The sequence below is a fragment of the Eutrigla gurnardus genome (assembly GCF_963514095.1).
Source record: "Eutrigla gurnardus genome assembly, chromosome: 7".
Taxonomy (NCBI): Eukaryota; Metazoa; Chordata; class Actinopteri; order Perciformes; family Triglidae; genus Eutrigla; species Eutrigla gurnardus.
Genome location: NC_139921.1, coordinates 3932762 through 3951960, shown reverse-complemented (window position 1 = coordinate 3951960; position 19199 = coordinate 3932762). Strand labels below are relative to the sequence as shown.

At 43.6% G+C, this 19199-nt stretch overlaps 1 protein-coding gene across 1 annotated transcript in view; it reads left to right on the top strand.

Moving 5' to 3' along the window:
- Positions 1–19199, top strand: part of LOC311016319 (uncharacterized protein) — a 558990-nt gene that overhangs the window by 389665 nt on the left and 150126 nt on the right. The window contains exon 18 of the mRNA XM_084013943.1: positions 7249–7422. Within this exon, the coding sequence (XP_083870069.1) occupies positions 7249–7422 (174 nt within the window). The remainder of the gene's footprint in view (positions 1–7248; positions 7423–19199) is intronic.

The window sequence follows — 19199 nt, the reverse complement described above, 5'->3', positions numbered from 1 at the left end:
ACCCACATGGTCCTACCAGGTCCTTCCTCTCGACCACCTACCCCGATCTACGCTTGAATTTCACGCCGTCGCTGTCACCATTCCTTTCAAACTCAACATCATAGTGATCTATCGCCCACCCGGTCCTCTTGGTGACTTTTTGGATGAGATGGATGCCCTCCTGAGCTGCTCCCCTGATGATGGCACACCGCTCGTCGTCCTCGGTGACTTCAACATCCACTCGGGAAAGCTGCACTCATCTGAATTCATCGACTTCTTTTCCGCATTTGACCTTACGCTCTCCCCCTCTCCACCAACTCACCGGGCCGGGAACCAACTTGACCTTGTCTTCACAAGATCCTGTGGCATCTCGGCAATCTCTGTTACCCCGCTCACCGTGTCCGACCATCACTTTGTGACTTTCTCCCTCCCCATGAAGCCCACCACATCCCTCCCCTCTACGCCTCGAATGGTCACCAGCCGCCGCAACCTGAAATCCCTCACTCCCTCCGCTCTCTCCTCAACTGTTATCTCCTCGCTCCCATCCTCGGAACAGTTCTCCTTAATGCCTACTGAGGAAGCCTCCTCTATCCTGATGTCCTCACTCGCCTCTTCTTTGGACACTCTCTGTCCCCCAATCGCACGACCGGCGCGATCATCTCCCCCCCCTCCCTGGCTGTCTGAACCTCTGCGAACCAACAGATCATTGTTGCGAGCGTCAGAGAGAAAATGGAAGAAATCGGGACAGCACGAGGACCTTGCTCACTACCACCTCCTCCTCTCTGACTTCACCTCAACTGTTTCGGCAGCTAAATCTGCCTTCTACCTGGCAAAGATCAACTCTTCTGCCTCCAACCCCAGGAAACTCTTCTCCATGTTCTCTTCCCTCCTCACCCCTCCTACCCCTCCGCCCCCTTCCTTCCTTACTGCCGATGACTTTGCAACTTACTTTACCAAGAAAGTAAATGACATCAGCTCATCATTCACGCCTATTCCCTCCCAGAAGACATCTCCCCCAACTCTCAACTCGGATGGTCTTACCAGCTTTAGCCCCCTCACCTCTGAAGACGTTCACGCACTTGTTACATCTAACCGTGCCACCACCTGCTCCCTTGACCCGATCCCCTCCTCTCTTCTCCAGGACATCTCACACGACATCTTGCCATTCCTCACCACCCTGATCAACTCCTCCCTCACCTCAGGTGTCATTCCAGCGGATTTTAAGACCGCTATCGTGAAGCCTCTCCTGAAAAAACCCACCCTTGACGCTACTGACATCCAAAGCTACAGACCTGTATCTCTTCTTTCATTCCTCTCTAAAACCTTGGAACGTGCTGCCTACAACCAACTGTCATCCTATCTCTTGCGGAAAAACCTCCTAGACCCTAACCAATCAGGATTCAGGACTGCCCACTCCACTGAGACGGCCCTCCTCACTGTGACCGAGTCCCTGCGAGACGCCAAAACATCATCCAACTCCTCCGTTCTCATTCTCCTTGACCTATCTGCTGCATTCGACACAGTCAACCACCAAATTCTCCTCTCCACTCTGGCTGAACTTGGCATAACCGACTCTGCTCTCACCTGGTTTACATCATACCTGACAAACCGCACCTTTCAGGTCACATGGAATGGCTCTATGTCCAAACCCTGCTCTCTGGACACGGGTGTCCCTCAAGGCTCAGTATTAGGACCGCTTCTGTTCTCACTATACACCAGATCACTAGGTTCTGTTATCACATCGCATGGATTCTCCTACCATTGCTACGCTGATGACACCCAGCTGTTCCTCTCTTTTCCCCCGTCCTCTGACGCTCACATTGCAACTCGCATCTCGGACTGTCTGGCTGACATCTCTGTCTGGACAACTGCACATCACCTCAAGCTTAACCTGAATAAAACCGAACTCCTCTTCATCCCAGGGAAAGACTGCCCTCACATGGACCTGTCGGTCACTGTTGAGGGCATCACAGTATTTCCTTCCTCAACTGCGAGGAACCTGGGTGTAATCCTCGATGACCAACTATCCTGCACCCCCAACATCACTGCTGTGGCCCGATCCTGCAGATTTGCCCTCTACAATATCCGCAGGATTCGGACCTTCCTCACAAAGGATGCAACGCAGCTCTTGGTCCAAGCACTGGTCATCTCCCGCCTTGACTACTGCAACTCTCTCCTGGCCGGACTCCCGGCCTATGCGATTAAACCATTGCAGCGTATCCAGAACGCTGCAGCACGCCTTATCTTCAATCTACCCAAATTCTCCCACGTGACCCCCCTCCTCCGTGACCTCCACTGGCTCCCTGTTGCAGCACGCATCCAATTCAAGACGATGACACTGGCCTTCAGGGCCATCAATGGAACGGCACCTGCCTACCTTCAAACACTGGTCAAACCTCATGCCCCGAAGCGACCACTCCGCTCCTCTACTTCAGCTGGCCGGCTGGTACCACCATCGCTGAAATCAAACAAATGTCGCTCAGCAAAGTCCAGACTCTTCTCTGTTCTGGCGCCTCAGTGGTGGAACGAACTCCCGACCAATATCAGGACAGCAGAGTCATTTGCCATCTTCCGAAAAAGGCTCAAGACTCACCTGTTCAGACTTCACCTCGACTCTACATAGCATGACCCACTAACACCCTCCCTCGACCCCCCCCCCCCCCCCCCCCCCGCAAAAAAAAAAAAAAAAAAAAAAAAAAAAAAAAAAACTCGGATCGTAGCACTGTTACTCTTGAAGTACTACTTTACTCAGATGAGGACCTAACACTTGTTCTATTTTTAGCTCTTACTGCATCGGCAATGATACGTCGTGGTTTCTTTGTTTCCTTCTTTTGACAAATGTACTTATTGTAAGTCGCTTTGGACAAAAGCGTCTGCTAAATGACCTAAATGTAAATGTAAATGTAAAAGCTGTTGCAGTTTGTAAATGTGCAGCACATACTACCGGGACTGATCCAGTTTCACGAGGAAATCGCAAAGCAGATGAAGAAGCTAAACGCGCAGCAACAGAGGGACGGGACTCAGATCACATTTTTGTAGCTGATACTGACACAGAACACATTGACCATGATATCTTAAAGGACATGCAAGCCACAACACCAGACGCTGAGAAATCACTGTGGTGAGACTTGGAGCAAAACAAACAGACGATGCCATCTGGAGATGACCTGAGGGTAAGCCCATCCTTCCTAAAACCCTCTATCGATTTGCAGCTATTTTGAGCCATGGGATTACCCATGTCTCAACAGGAGGGATGGTGACAATGATAAGTAAATGTTTTACAACATATGGATTCCAAAATTACTCTAAAATTTTTTGTGCATCCTGTTTGATTTGCTCCAAGCACAATTCACAAGGAAGAATGAGACCTAAAAGAGGAGCGTTCCTGAAAGCTGAATATCCTTTCCAATATTTGCATGGACTTCATCAAACTAAACAAATCAGGGGGGAAGAAATACTGTCTGGTAATAGGATATATGTTTTCAAAATGGGTTGAAATCACACCAACAGTAACAAACGACGCTATAGTGGTAGCAGAAATCTTTGCTACTATTATTGCACTAAGATTCGGATTCCCAGAAAAAACTTACTGTGAAAACGGTCCACATTTCAGAAACCAAGTCATGGCTAAATTATCAGAAATGTCTAACATTCAACTAAAAGTTTCATTGCAGTTGTCACTGGTCATCTCCTCACTGGGAAGGTCCATATCAGGTTCTGCTATCTACACCGACAGCAGTCCACATCGCTGAGAGAGGAACGTGGGTTCATCTGACACACTGTAAGAGAGCATACAGCACTCCAGGGGGGACAGATAAGTAAAAACACCACACCATGGCCGACAGACTGTGGCATCCGTTTAGAAGGACGGGATGCGGTATGAGAGGAACACTGTGTCTAATCAGTCTGGTAGCAGTGATAGTGGTAGTTCCGATACTCTGGGTACACGAACGTCACTCTCAACAATCGAATGGCAACAACAATCGCACCGCAGCTGAATCACTGATTGTAAACTCAACACTAGCCAATACAACGCTAGCTGATTCAACACCAGCTAAATTGAGAGCTAAAAAAGAAATCAGACCGCAAATTGTATAACTTTGTGTCTCTACCCGCTGACAGGAACTGCACCAATATACACCACTTGTTTCCCCCTGTGCCAACTCACACGTGGCCACCCTGGTTTGAGCCATATGACGGCAACTACACCTGTCTGTCTAGAGAAGAAGGTACGGTTAGTGTAGGAACTTTGGCTCCCTGTAATCTAACCCTGAAGTTATCAGCAGGAGAAGGGGGTGTGCAGGATACGTGGGTGAGAAGACAACTTGTGACCAGGGCGGACATCTGGTGGTTCTGCGGTGGTAAGACACTTAGACCAACATTAACAATTGATTGGATTAACTATTTGTATTATAACCAACAAAGGTTCATCAATTATGTCAGAGACAGCATCAAGGGGTTGTCTTCACAATTAGATAGGACTAGTCTCTTGGCATGGCAGAAACGGCTGGCGCTGGACATGCTGCTGGCCGAGAAGGGAGGCGTGTGTAAGATGTTTGGGGATATGTGTTGCACTTTCATTCCCAATAACACCGCTCCTGACAGCAGTGGGACTAGGGCGCTGGCAGGTTTGACGTCGCTATCCAAGGAGTTCGCAGAAAATTCAGGTATTGACGATCACCCTTACTTTTCATGGATGGAGAGCATGTTCGGGAGGTGGTCAGGGCTCAAACAATCACTTCTGGTAACCATAAATATAATGATCACAATTATGACTGCGTTGTGTTGTTGTTGTGTTCCATTCCTGAGAGACTTAGTTCAGAGGCTGATTGACGTTGCCATGAACAAGATGTTACTGTACACCAGAGTGCCGGATGAGGTGGATAAAGGTGATGCAACATCATATCTATCAGAATACAGTGGCGATGAAATAACCCCTGTGAAGTGTGCTTCCCGACTCCTAGGTGAGCAGAAAGTTCCAGGTGATCTGGAAGCTGAGGACATGCACGGGGACTTGGAGGATTTCTATGATTAGTAGTTTAAATAAAAATAAAAACATCAATTCCACAGCACAATGATGTATTTACAGAAAATCCCAAAAGGAAGATGTAAAAACTGATAAGCATTACGTGTGTAGCCCAAGAGAAAGATGTTTTCTCCACTATATATTAATCACATGATGGAAGGAAGTCTGTAATGTTTTATTGTTTTCCACGAGCTCAGGGTGAGATTTCCTAGGCAGGGTCAGGTTCGACTAACGGGATCGATGGGTTGACCAGCCTGCGTTGGACATTTTGTTTGATTTCTATTCTTCCTTCCTATTAAGCTTTAGACTGTTAGAGATTAGATTTTTTTTTATGTATAACCTTGTTTGAATTGAATCATTGTATTTTCCCGATTGGACTGGAGGACCACAAGGCGGTCGCCTGTAGGCAGAGGGGCCGTGAGAGAATTTCCCTGCCTAAATGTAAAGATGGTCACTGGAAGTTGCTAAGAAACTGCCTGACAGGGTTTTCGCTCTCACCCTCGAACAAAATTTAACTAATGATTATGCTTGAGATAAGCATAAACAGGAGGGAATGTTATAAGAATTTTGTATAACCTCATGTCTTAAAGTTTTCTTAGTTCAGGTTACAGCTTTATGTGTTGAACTGTTTATTACTTTAGTATCCCCATGGCTGACCTAAATGTTATCAGAGGCCTGGTAGTCATGATGTCTAGTTCTGCATGAAGATTAACTGTCAATGACGCATCATCTCCTGTGCCTTTAAAAGACTCAAGTCACAACAGTGATTTGAGCACTTCCTCTGTAGCATCCTCACACGTTGTTGCACTGTAACTGCTCCTCTTGTACAAGATTAAAGTCAGACGTCGACTTTACTTATGTCTCCGATCTCCTCCTTGGGTGAATTTATTCGTTTACGGAAAAATTCTTTTAACACACTGTCTGAATGAACTGAATGATCGTTCTCTGGTGAAGGAGATCCAACAGTATCTGACTTCAGGACGTCTCTCCTACAATAAACTGTCTCCTGGTCAGTGGTCAGCTCTGGTCTTCATCTTACTGTCATCAGATAAACATCTGGACCTGTTTGACCTGAAGGAATACTCTGCTTCAGAGGAGGCTCTTCTGAGGCTGCTGCCGGTGGTCCAAGCCTCCAGCAAAGCTCTGTAAATTCTGTTTTTCATTCAGAAAACAACAAACCATCTTGGAATTACAAGGTTCTATCTGCATTCTGAACCATTTGATTGGTTTTCCCAACTGCAAAAGGTAAAGAAGTAAAAAGTAGTTCCAAATAGTTACTTAAGAGTAAAGGTAAGAAAGTATTCAGTGAAAAAAATACTCGAGTACTGAGTAACTTCTGAGTAAATTCTGATTATTGTGGCCCCGCACCTGGTGATCTGAGAGACTACCAGGAGGCATAGACGTTGGAAGGGCAGCTAACCCCCCCAGTTACATAAAAATCAATTAGCTTTCTCTAACATGAAGCGTTTGTCACCTCAGCTGAAAGAAAAGAAAAAACACAGCTCACCGCTTCATCCAGCGTCTCTCCTCTCTGTCTGTTTCACCGACACACACACACACACACACACACACACACACACACACACACACACACACACACACACACACACAGTGATCGATAGTCATGTTGAAGACATTTATTCTAACTTTTCTCTGAGTTTTGTCGACATAAGAATGACTCGACCCACAAGAATCTGCATGATGAGCAGCTACAAACAGAATCTCACATCAGAAACATTCAGAAATGAACTGATTCACAACTGAAAGTGAAACTTAAATAGGATCGACAGATTCACTGACTTTAGACGGTAAAAGTCGGGGGATTTCAAAAAGTGGGCGGTATATTGTGACTCCTCCATAAACGATTGCACATACACTTGCATATTTATGCACATTTGTCTCTGAATGACAAGGATTTAGAATTAAAAAACGTTAAAAGAGTTCTATCTATAACCGGGCGTGGAGAGTTTGTGTGCCGTCATGTGACTGCCTGGCTGCGTTTGATTGGTGAAACGGAGTCAGTGAGAGTCTTGAAAGAAGACTCAGACAGAAATAAACAGATGGCACAGTGTGACGTTAACCTCACCATGGAGCCTAATACGCCACCCAGCTGCAACAATAACCTGATGAACAAACATGTTAAACATCATTTAACTTCATTATGATAATAATGTCAGTTAGAACCTGATGTGATGAACAGTTGTTTGTAATTGTTTCATCACTTATTTCTGATTCCTCTTCAGACTCAGTGGCTGTAACCTCTCAGAGAGAAGCTGTGAAGGTCTGTCCTCAGTTCTCAGCTCCCAGTCCTCCAGTCTAAGAGACCTGGACCTGAGTACCAACGACCTGCAGGATTCAGGAGTGAAGCTGCTGTCTGCTGGCCTGGAGAGTCCACACTGTCGACTGGAAACTCTCAGGTCAGATTCAACGACTTTGAGAAGTTTACCTATGAAGCTTTCAATGATGTGTTCACATGTACCAAATATTCAGTTATTTATATTCACGTATTCCTAAAAAGACACGTTTGCTACTAATCTGTTAACATGGCTGATGAAATACTGTTTTCAGCAAAATAACAAAACAAAACTTTTGTCAAAACCAAACCTTTTGTTTATCTTTTCCCTGCCGTTCGATGTTTTAATAGTTTTATAAATCCACCTGGTGTTTATAAATGCTGTTGCAAACGTCAGTCTACGTTTGTGAACGTCACTCCATGAACATGTGAGCCTGAACTCCAACACCAGACTGTCTCTGCTGTCAAGGTGGAGCCAGTTTGAACCACTTTCTATACAGTTGAGTTTATTGAGTTTTATATGAAATGAACTAATATTCTTGTCACGGTGGCTGAAGCAGCAGGGAGGACCCACATGCAGACTCAAAGCTATGCAGATGCATTGAAGACATATTATTCATGAAAACACCCCCTAGTGGCCAGCAGAGAGAATGCAGCTTTAAGGACCTTCAGGCTTGACTTCACTTTTCTGAACCAGAGGTTGATGCCTGATTGGAATATCAACTCTGACAACTGAACATGAACCAACCAGACATTTTGATGCTGCTGACAGTTTTAATTCAAAGTTTAAAGCTTCTAACTCGTCTGCACGGCGGAGACAAAACGCCATTTTAACACCAACATGTGCACACACATTTATGATGACAATGACTGTAAAAGGCTCTATAGCAAGGGTCACTAAGAGGTGGAGCTTAATCCAGATCCAGATCCAGACCCTGTCCTATCTGGACTCAGACCCATAACTGACAGATCATTGAGAATTATTAAATGATGACGGAGCGTTTCCATTTTCCTACTGCAGCGTTAGCATCACTACACTGGTTCAGATGGTTGGAGGCTAAATCATCTCACTGGTTGCTACTCACAAACACTAAATTACCCAGTAATGCAACGGGGTGAAACGTTAACTCTGAACTTAATCAAATCTGTGCAAACTGGAGTTTCTGTGAGTGACGTTTCTATGGTGACAACTGAGGAGACTCACTGACAGCTGACAGATGGATCAGAGAGTGGAGGTGATAAACGTCAGTCAGGTGGGTGAAATCTAGAGCCGATAGATAAGTTCACACGGCTGCTCTCAAAGAGGAACGCTGACAGTGAGAACAGAGCTTTGAATCAAGACAGACTCTTTTCTTCCAACTGGCAGTTGAACACCTGAATGCCTCATATGTTCTGAGACTCTTAAGAAGCTACTCTTACTGGAGCGCGTAAGAGGGAGCACATAACTCCAGTCCTGGCCTCCCTCCACTGGCTGCCTGTGCATTTTAGAGTCCATTTTAAGATTCTTTTATTTGTTTTTAAATCTTTAAATGGTCTCGCCCCCCCTTACCTCTCTGAGCTCCTTCAACCCTAATCTCCTGCTCGGTGCCTCAGGTCAGCTGACCTGCTCCTCCTGGAGGTACCGAGGTCCAAAAGGAAGCTCAGAGGGGCCAGAGCTTTCTCGAATGCTGCCCCAAAACGAGCTACCATTGCACATAAGGCAAGCCTCCTCACTGTCCATTTTTAAAACCAGTCTTAAAACCCATTTTACTCTCTGGCTTTCAACTCCACATGAGACTTTACTCTTGTTTTAGTGTTTTTATGGCCCTGCTTTGATTTATTGTTTTATTGTTTCTAATTGCTTTTAAAACAATGAACAATGAAACACCTGTTTTACTGTCTGTAATTTATTTGAGTGTTTTCATTGTTTTATGTCTCTGTACAGCACTCTGTTTTCAACTACTGTTGTTTTAAAGTGCTATATAAATAAAGTTAAGTTGAGTTGAGTTCTAACGCTTCAATTTCTCTCTCAATCATTTCAGCTCATCTCTTGTCTTTCTTTTAACGTCCTCCTCTGTCCATCTCTGTCCATCACTCAGCCACGCTTATCCCACCCAGTACAACATCAACACAGCAAAAGACAAATATCACTTGTTCTCATTTTAAAAAGTGGACAAATGGACATAAGTCTATGTAAAGTCCCCAGAAGTGACAGTAGTGTGTGTCTTCAGTCTGTCAGGTTGTCTGATCACAGAGGACGGCTGTTCTTCTCTGGCCTCAGCTCTGGACTCCAACCCCTCCTATCTGAGACAGCTGGACCTGAGCTACAATCATCCAGGAGACTCAGGAGTCAAGCTGCTGTCTGCTGGACTGGAGGGTCCACACTGGAGACTGGACACTCTCAGGTGAGGACAGATGGACAGACATCAGACTGGACACTCAGGTGAGGACAGATGGACAGACATCAGACTGGACACTCAGGTGAGGACAGATGGACAGACATCAGACTGGACACTCTCAGGTGAGGACACATGGACAGACATCAGACTGGACACTCTCAGGTGAGGACAGATGGACAGACATCAGACTGGACACTCAGGAGAGGACAGATGGACAGACATCAGACTGGACTCTCTCAGGTGAGGACAGATGGACAGACATCAGACTGGACACTCTCAGGTGAGGACAGATGGACAACAGCTCCAGACTGTGTCTCTGTCTCTGACTGAGGAACTGGGGTTCATGTTTAATGGTGGACCTGATTGAGGTCTTTGAATGTCTTCCTGCAGGGTGGACCATGGGGGACAGCAGAATCTGAGACCTGGTCTGAGGAAGTGTTAGTATGTTTTCAGTAACTCAGCTGCTCCAGATTTGAACGTGTTCATGACTGAAATCCGATGATCACGTTTCTATCAGGATTTAGCGTTTGTTTCTTCGTGGCTGTAAAGATGTCGTGTTGTGTTCACACCAAACTCCACATTTTCACACTCAATTACACACAAAGTCAACGCAGAGACACAAACGGACGGCAATTCCTGCCGGACGGCAACGGAGACAAACATGCAAACTTCACGTAGTCGTGTTTGTGTGAGTTGAAATATTTCAACTCAAGAGATAAATTCCTCTGTGTCTCTAAAGCGTCTCAGCGTTGAGATCGTCCTCCTGTCGTCCTGACGTCCCTGAATCCTAAATGGAGGAACCAGATGTTGTCTCCTGAGTCTGTGGTCCCCTAGAGGTCTACCATAGTAGCTCACATTAGTCCAGAGACCAGACCAGACTATGTGGAGGAACCAGAGACTGTCTGTGGTCCCCCAGAGGTCTACAATAGTAGCTCACATTAGTCCAGAGACCAGACCAGACTATGTGGAGGAACCAGAGACTGTCTGTGGTCCCCCAGAGGTCTAGATAGTAGCTCACATTAGTCCAGAGACCAGACCACAGGTTGGTCTGGTTTCAATCTTTAGTAATTTAAGGCCAAACTGTGATATTTTTACGACCAACGATGTAATTTTGTCGTGTTTTTGTTTTGTCTGTTGATCGTCAGTGATCCAGAACAGACAGGTTGCGTTCTCACTAATCCAACTTTCCTAACGGCTCTACATATATTACACTAATTATACACATATATAGAAACCTGTTCTCCAGGCAGGACCACACGGCCTCCCACAAAGAACACCCCCACTCCACATGGCTGACTGGTCGACACCCACAGCCGCCATCTTGTAACAAACACACACACACACACACGCACACACACGCACGCACACACACACACACACACACACACACACACACACACACACACACACACACACACACACACACACACACACTTGCATAGTATTAAGTTAGATAGGCCACTTGGACTTAGTGTATGTTTCTTTGTTTATTGTTAATAAACCCCTTATGAACATACTGCTGTGTTTATTAATGTTGTATAAGAATGAATGATATCAACCTCTTCTCTGTGAAGAATTCACAAATCCTTCAACTGTTTGTACTCATATTCTAATAGTTATTAATGATTGGCATTTGAGTACAAACTCCTTTATATTGAGACTGAGTATTGATATTAATAATTATCTATTAATAACTGAATCTGCTCCTGCTAGTTCCCCAACACTGTGTTTTTCTCTGCGATCCAACAAAACACACACCACTACACACCGGTGTCCTATTTATCAATGAAAGGTATGACGTGACACATCACCACCAAGTTACCGCCCCCTTGTGATGTCATATACTAATAACCAAAGTATATTTATTAAGCTTTAAAACACAAACCAAAAAACACCCAACTGTCTCCAACAATAACCTTTAGCTGCATTGTGTTTGTTCTCTCCATCAGATGTCTGTGAACTGGAACTGGACACAAACACAGTCAGCAGAAAACTCAAACTGGACGACACCAACTTCCTGTTGGTGTCGTCCAGTTCGAGTTTTGACAGGTGACAGGTGAGTCAGACGACCAGTCATATCCAGATCATCCAGACAGATTTGTCTCACAGCCTCAGCTGCTGTGTAGAGACGGTCTGACTGGTCGCTGTTACTGGGAGGTCGAGTGGAGAGGAGATGTTTATATATCAGTGAGTTACAGAGGAATCAAGAGGAGAGGAGACGACTCTGAGTTTGGATGGAATGATCAGTCCTGGAGTCTGAGTTGTTATAACGGTCATTACTCTGTCTGTCACAAAAGCAAACAAACACTCATCTCCTCCTCCTCCTCCTCCTCCTCCTCCTCCTCCTCCCCCTCCTCCTCCTCCTCTGGTGTGGTAGCAGTGTACTTGGACTGTCCTGCTGGCACTTTGACCTTCTACAGAGTCTCCTCTAACAAACTGATCCACCTCCACACCTTCAACACCACATTCACTGAACCTCTTTATCCTGGGTTTAGAGTCGGGTCTGGATCAGTGTCTCTGCGTCTCTGAAACTGTTCACAACAAACACAAAGCGGTGTGATTACATTCAGAGTCAATGCAAAGATGTGAATGAAAACATTGCAGTTTGTAATCAGTCAGGTTCATTCCTCCTTGTACTTGTTGTAAATGTATTCATGCTTGTGTAAATGTACTTAAATGAATGGAGTATATGGGGATGGCTTTGTCTTTAGACTGAACCTTGTCGTGTTGAGGAACATGCATTAGTGACTGGAGCAAATAGTTGCTGTCCAGTGAAAACCATCAACATGAAACACAGAGCACACACAGATTAGAATAGAAAACATAATGTATTTAACATATTACAAATAAAAAACATATTAAACTGTTTGTTCATTGTTGGAGAAAATGCTCCTGCTAAATTCACTAAGGAATTATAAACTATGATGATGCTGCAGCTGTGATTTTCCATTCATCAACGCTTTATAACGCTTGCTCTTGGGTGATGTTGGTACTTTGAACATCATGAGGGTGTTCTAGTCCTGCTGTATGTGAAAAAATGTCCTGACATAACTTTTGTTATGACATGGAACAATAAATAAAATTGCATTTAAAAGAGAATAAACTGTTCTTGAGCTGATATTTTACCAAAAGTGCATTTTAATTAAACTATATTTAAAGGGTCCCATATTATGAAAAACTGGTTTCCTCTGGTCTCTACATATAAACTGGTCCTCCCTGAGCCTGTCAACTCCCAGAATGAGGAAAACACGACTCCTGCATGGTCTCTGCAGCGCCCCCCACTGGTACAACGGTGCTCCTACAGGCCGTTCAGATTCAGCTCCCGTCGTTGCTATTGGTGCATGCTACAGCTAGCGTAAGCGGCATCCTGTCTCTCTCCAAGTAGGCGATGACAGACGGAGCTCATTAGCATTTAAAGGTGCAGACACAGAAACGGCCTGTTCTCAGCAGCGCTCATTTGAGCAACTTTTAGACGGCTGAAATTCAGGACCACAGATGGGTTTGGGGCAATGCATATCAAAAACAGTGTTGTTGGACCTCTGACAGCTGTGTGGAATGGATGAAAAACAGTATAATAGGGGACCTTTAACCTGTAGCTAAACCCCTCCCACATTATCCTCACAAACACAATTGGCTATCATTAAAGTACCACTATTAAAGCTGTCCAATAAAAAGTAACCGCATAAAGTTACTCCCTAATTCATGTAAAATATTCCTTGACCCATGTCTGACTACAGTATTCAGAGGTTTGACATGTTGAACCCTACAAAAATAACTTTTACACACTAATCCTTGTTAACATAGTAAATTACACAAAAGCCATGTGTACACCTGGGACACATAGTCCCAACTTCAAATATCACAACTATAACAAAATAAATCAAATGCATGTACCTTACAATATTGAATTCTTTATTTGTTATCCTCATCTATCTTCTGTTCAAATCCCTCAATGCTACACTGAGACTAACAACTACTATACTGTGTACAAACATGCATTAAGAATGGTTAAATATATATCATTACACAAAACGTACATTTGTATGTCATTCTGTCTTACAGGCAAGATTGTAAAATAAGAGCCCACAATCATGTCATGATGCATGAGGGACAAACATTTACCAGCCTAGCAAATACTTTTCAGATTACTTCCAAAAACATGATGACACAAACCATCCTTGGTACAATATGGGCCATGATAAGCAAACTTACACATCTAACAAACAAGCCCTTTACAATTTAATACAACACACATGAAATTCATATTCAACCAACTTCATAACATACAAAAATAATACAATAAGATACTAACAATACTTCCATCCTTCATTTCACATATAATTATACATCCCAAAGACTTACAAATGACAATGTAGAATAGTTATCAACATACATCGGCACTACTTTCCAATTCAATTTGCCAAAAATGTAATCCTTCAAAGTACCCTCAAACCTACACACACGTTGGCCCACAACAACATAAAAACAAGTCTGCAGGACAAAAGACATGCTGGAGCTAATACTTCACACCATAAAATTATACAATTCACATTATACTCGTTACCGTTTCTACGTCCGTCCTTCAAACTGGTGAGTTGTTTAATATTGTGTGATTACGTTACTTCCTATAACTTGTTTAATATTATGTGATTACGTTACTTCCTATAACTTGTTTAATATTGTGTGATTACGTTACTTCCTATAACTTGTTTAATATTGTGTGATTACGTTACTTCCTATAACTTGTTTAATATTGTGTGATTACGTTACTTCCTATAACTTGTTTAATATTGTGTGATTATGTTACTTCCTATAACTTGTTTAATATTGTGTGATTACGTTACTTCCTATAACTTATTTTAATATTGTGTGATTACTTCCTATAACTTGTTTAATATTGTGTGATTACGTTACTTCCTATAACTTATTTTAATATTGTGTGATTACTTCCTATAACTTGTGTAACCGAGTGTTCAGGGCGCCATACTGGGTGAATAATAAAATAACAAAAGACACGAATGGCCGTCCTCCACGCAACAGTGCCGACTTTATTCCTCTTCACACATGTCATCTCCCGCGGCAACCACAACAACGTCCGGTGACCCCTTCACAATAAAACGACACATCCTGTGATGAATACCTGATAACACTACTGAGGGCTGCCACAACAAAAAGATAGGTTACACAGTTTTAAGGAAAGGCGAGAGGAGAACTCAAAAGGATTTAGGAAAAGTCAACCGCGGTGCTCAGAGAATCCAACCGGACTTTCACTAAGCTACGTCATTATAATGCTGCTGATGATTGACGTGCGTCTGCGCTGGATAAACTACAATAATGGACTACAAAAAGTGCGTCGTCCACTTCTCCCCATGTTGGTTTTATAAACAGCTGGTTCACTGACCGGCTTCAGGTCCAGCAGCTCCTCCTTCCTGTTTGACCGTTTGCTGTGTTTATGTGACCTTAGCTTAGCTTTGATCAGATCTGGGCGTCAAGATCCTTGACAACGCCACCTGGTGGCTTTCACACCAAGATATACTTTATATACAGACTACTAAGTACCTTATTTGAGGCAAGGAGGTTCATAGAAATATGTGGAAAATGGACTAGACAGAGACGTGCTTTCAGTAGAAAAGTAATCTTTTATTCATAAATACACTTAAAAATGGCCACACCGTCGTAATAGCACAATCTGTGCAACAAACCTAGTGGTCTAAAAGGGGGGATCACTACTGGTATTGGCTGCCACCAGGAACAATATAAGCACTATAACCATAAATATGGAATGGCTCGCAAAGCAGGTTACCTGTCCGGAGAAACCGTGAAGTTCACCACTCGTGTTTTCTTGACTCCAGTGCCTACAGTCAACTGCGCGCACACACACACACACACCCACCCACACACACACATGCATAGACACGACCACTACAAGTGATGCAATCAATATGGTGAGGTGCAATTTACCACTACAATACACGTGCAGTGCGCGAGGACGGATCCAGGAACCTGCCCTGGAAGCCGCTGCCCTAGTATTCTGGAGGGGGAAGACAAGAAGGAGGAGTGCTTACTAACACCAGAATGCTAGATGGGATACACTACTACACAGCCACTTAGCAGGACTTCTATGGAACTAATGGGGCAACCATTACCACGTGAGTCAGGGAGGGGGGGGGAAACCTAGACGGCGGCCATGACCAAATACCTAAACAAAAGAAAGAAAACTGTAAAGGGAGGCACAGCTATCATTAAACATGATTTAAATAAGGCAAAGCAGCAGGAGCAATCCGCCTACGGACACAATCGTTTTCAATTAGTGCTTGATGAAATCATGCGCAGATGATTGACATGTTAAAGAACAAACACTTTGTTTTACCTGAATGCAACTCGGAACAGACAACAACCGACAGATGAACACAGCCCCACGGTCCTCCATCACAATTATTATAGACAGCATATACGTTACAAACATCTATATTCTTTTGATTATTATTACCTTTTAGGCGCCGCGTCGTTTAAGTCGTGCCAATGCCCGGCGGGTGCCCGCCCAAGACCCTCGGCAGCACACCGTACGAACCCTTGTAGCGTCTGCCAGTCGACCCGACACCTATTCTACAATAACCCAGGATAAGACACATTTCCTTGGAGGCTTAGTCCGTTAAATTATATAATGTTTCGCATACCTTCTCTACACCAGAGCACCATGCGTCCACCCCACACACAGCTGCCGATCTATCTGGTACCAGGTAAACTCTCCAAGTGCGGCCGTGATGACCGTTTTATAAACACCTGGCCTAGCCATCAATGTAGCGTTAGTCAGTCAGCTGCTAGCTAGGCATCGTGACGTCAGGGGGCTACCGGGGCTGCAGAGGGACAAACTTCCCCCAGACCATGACTACTCTGCCGGTTACATTTACATTTCATTTGTGGTTTTAGTTTCGTTTTTGTCAAACATTTGTAACATGAATTTAGTCACTGGCTGCAGTCGAATAGTCTTCTTCTTCGGAAGGTTCCTAACTGAAGAAGTGACCTGGAAGTAAACAAGTGGCCGCCATGATAAGAGCTGTTCAAATTCTCTAAATGCAAAGAAAAGGAGCTCCAGTGCTTCCTTTCAGAGCTCCTTTAGGATACAACAGACCTTCCTTTACCAAAGGAGAGGAGATCAGGCCGACCCACAATTCTTTGTGAGAGCAACATTTAAAGTGAGGCACACCTTGGCAGTTCATGAAAACAAATGATATGCTTATTTGCATATTTAACAATGACTTTCATGCAGACATATAGGCTAGTAATTGGAATTGTGTTGATAAAGATGTGTGGACAGTGATAATATTTGAATGGTATTTTTTATTTATTACAATTATGTTACAAATTTGACAAAAACGAAACTAAAACCACAAATGAAATGTAAATGCGGTCGGATTCTCTGAGCACCGCAGTCGACTTTTCCTGAATCCTTTTGAATTCTCCTTCCAACCTTCCTTAACCCCGTGACGTTTTCTCCAAAGGTCAAGCAATAGGAGTTAGGAAAAGGAGTTAGGACCTAATTTTTTGACAATGCGACTGCAACCATCGCTGCACAGAGAACCCACACGGACATTCACAAAGCTACGTCATTAAAATGCGGCCGCTGATGATTGACAGCTGTTACGTAAGTTTGCGGTAAAAACTACAATAATGGACTACACAAAGCTCCCCATGTCGTTAATTTTATAAACGGCTCTTTCGGAGACAAACTTCAGGTCCAGCAGCTCCTCCTTCCTGCTGCTGTGACAATCAACTCTGCTCTATCAAGCAACAGACCAACACCGTGTGATAATGTGAATTTAACCATTTAGTTAAACTTAAATATGAACGTTCAAGTCAAAAAAATTATTTAACTTTCAATATTCAAACAGACTTTACAACAAAATACATTTTAAATCGCAAGAATTTATATAAATTAAAAAACAAGTTACTCATTTTTTGAGCTATGAAAAAAAGATAAATATATTTCAAACCAATTTAACAAACCAATTTAACAATTATTCAATGTTTGACAATTTGCTAAATTTACAATACATTTCATTTATTGTTCCAAACTTTACACCAATTTAACAATGCAAAGGGCATGGCCACGGCAACTTCATGAATCAACAATCGCTGATTGTGTACCTATTTCTGAGTAATGCCTGATTATTTTTTGACTAATTCCTAGTGATGTCCAAATGAAGCTTTGTGAAGCATTTTCTTTGTTTCTGAGCCCAATAGATGGCGCTCTCTGTTCAACAAAGGGTTGAAAGCAATGGAAATATATCGGCCTTCAACTCTTTGTTGAACAGAGAGCGCCATCCCTCCCATCGAGTGCTCGTCAGTGCGTGTGCACCAGATTCCGTGTCTTCTCTTATCGATAAACGGCATGGAGTACACTAGTACAATTACAAGTAAACTACATGTTTTAACAGGTTTTACAGCACACAGCGTCACAGTTTTACTGATATTGTACCAAATAATTAACTCATAATCTATTTAACACACCCTTTTAACTGAAATATTTTAACAGTGCATTTCTATGAATAACATCCCCGCACGCTCACAGATCAGCGGAGCAAACCCGTTTCTTGCCCGTGTAGAAGAAAATGCGTTACCTTACAATTCTTATTTTAATCTAATACTAATATTCCTTTCTCTTGTACTCATCAAATGTCCTGCTGTCCCTATTTGATTGTGGTTGACTTGTTATTCTTGATGAAAAGACCCTTTGAATTGTTCCCCTTCCTGGACCGTGTTGTGAAAAAAAATAGTAAGCTTGAATATAGGAGGAGAGTCTATGGGTTATATCAATAACAGCGCTTTATTAGTACAAATATCAGGAAAACATATTCCGGCAGTTATACGTGCACGGACCTAGTAGTCAACTCAACATAGGGTTGAATTTACTCAAAAGGCGCTTTACAACAGAGTGCGCAGTGTATTTCAAGAGACTCCGCATGAGTCTGATTGGCTCATTCTATAGATGCAGGCGGAGCGTAATTTTAGCATGCCGCGGCCTGGTTGGAGCGCTGGGTATCTCCACCCACACTGGCTCATACGGTCCATCCCTCCGGGTGCTGTCTTCTATGTATGTGTATGTATGTTGTCGAGATGCACATATATCATATACTCCCCCCCTGTGCGGATTCCGCTAAGGAATGTGTCCTATGTATATTGTTTGGCCCCTGCCCTTGCTGCTCTCTCGCCTGTGCCTGTGTGTGTGTATGTGTGTGTAGTAATTTAAAACATGTGTGATTAGCTCATGTATTTACATTTTTCTCCACAAATCCCCCTTTTCACACCAACTAGGTGTGAACATTTTGTTTAAAGGTACTCTTTTCCTTCCTCGTCTTCCATGTCCAGGCTCCCATCCTCAAGTTCCTCATTAGCTAGTAGGGGCATCATATATTTTGGTGGGTCTTTTTCTTTAGTCAGTGCAGTTTGCACTAACCTGGAAACCATGGTTCTCAGACATGGAATGCAGCAGCACCCACAGGTGACTAGTATGGCCAGGAAG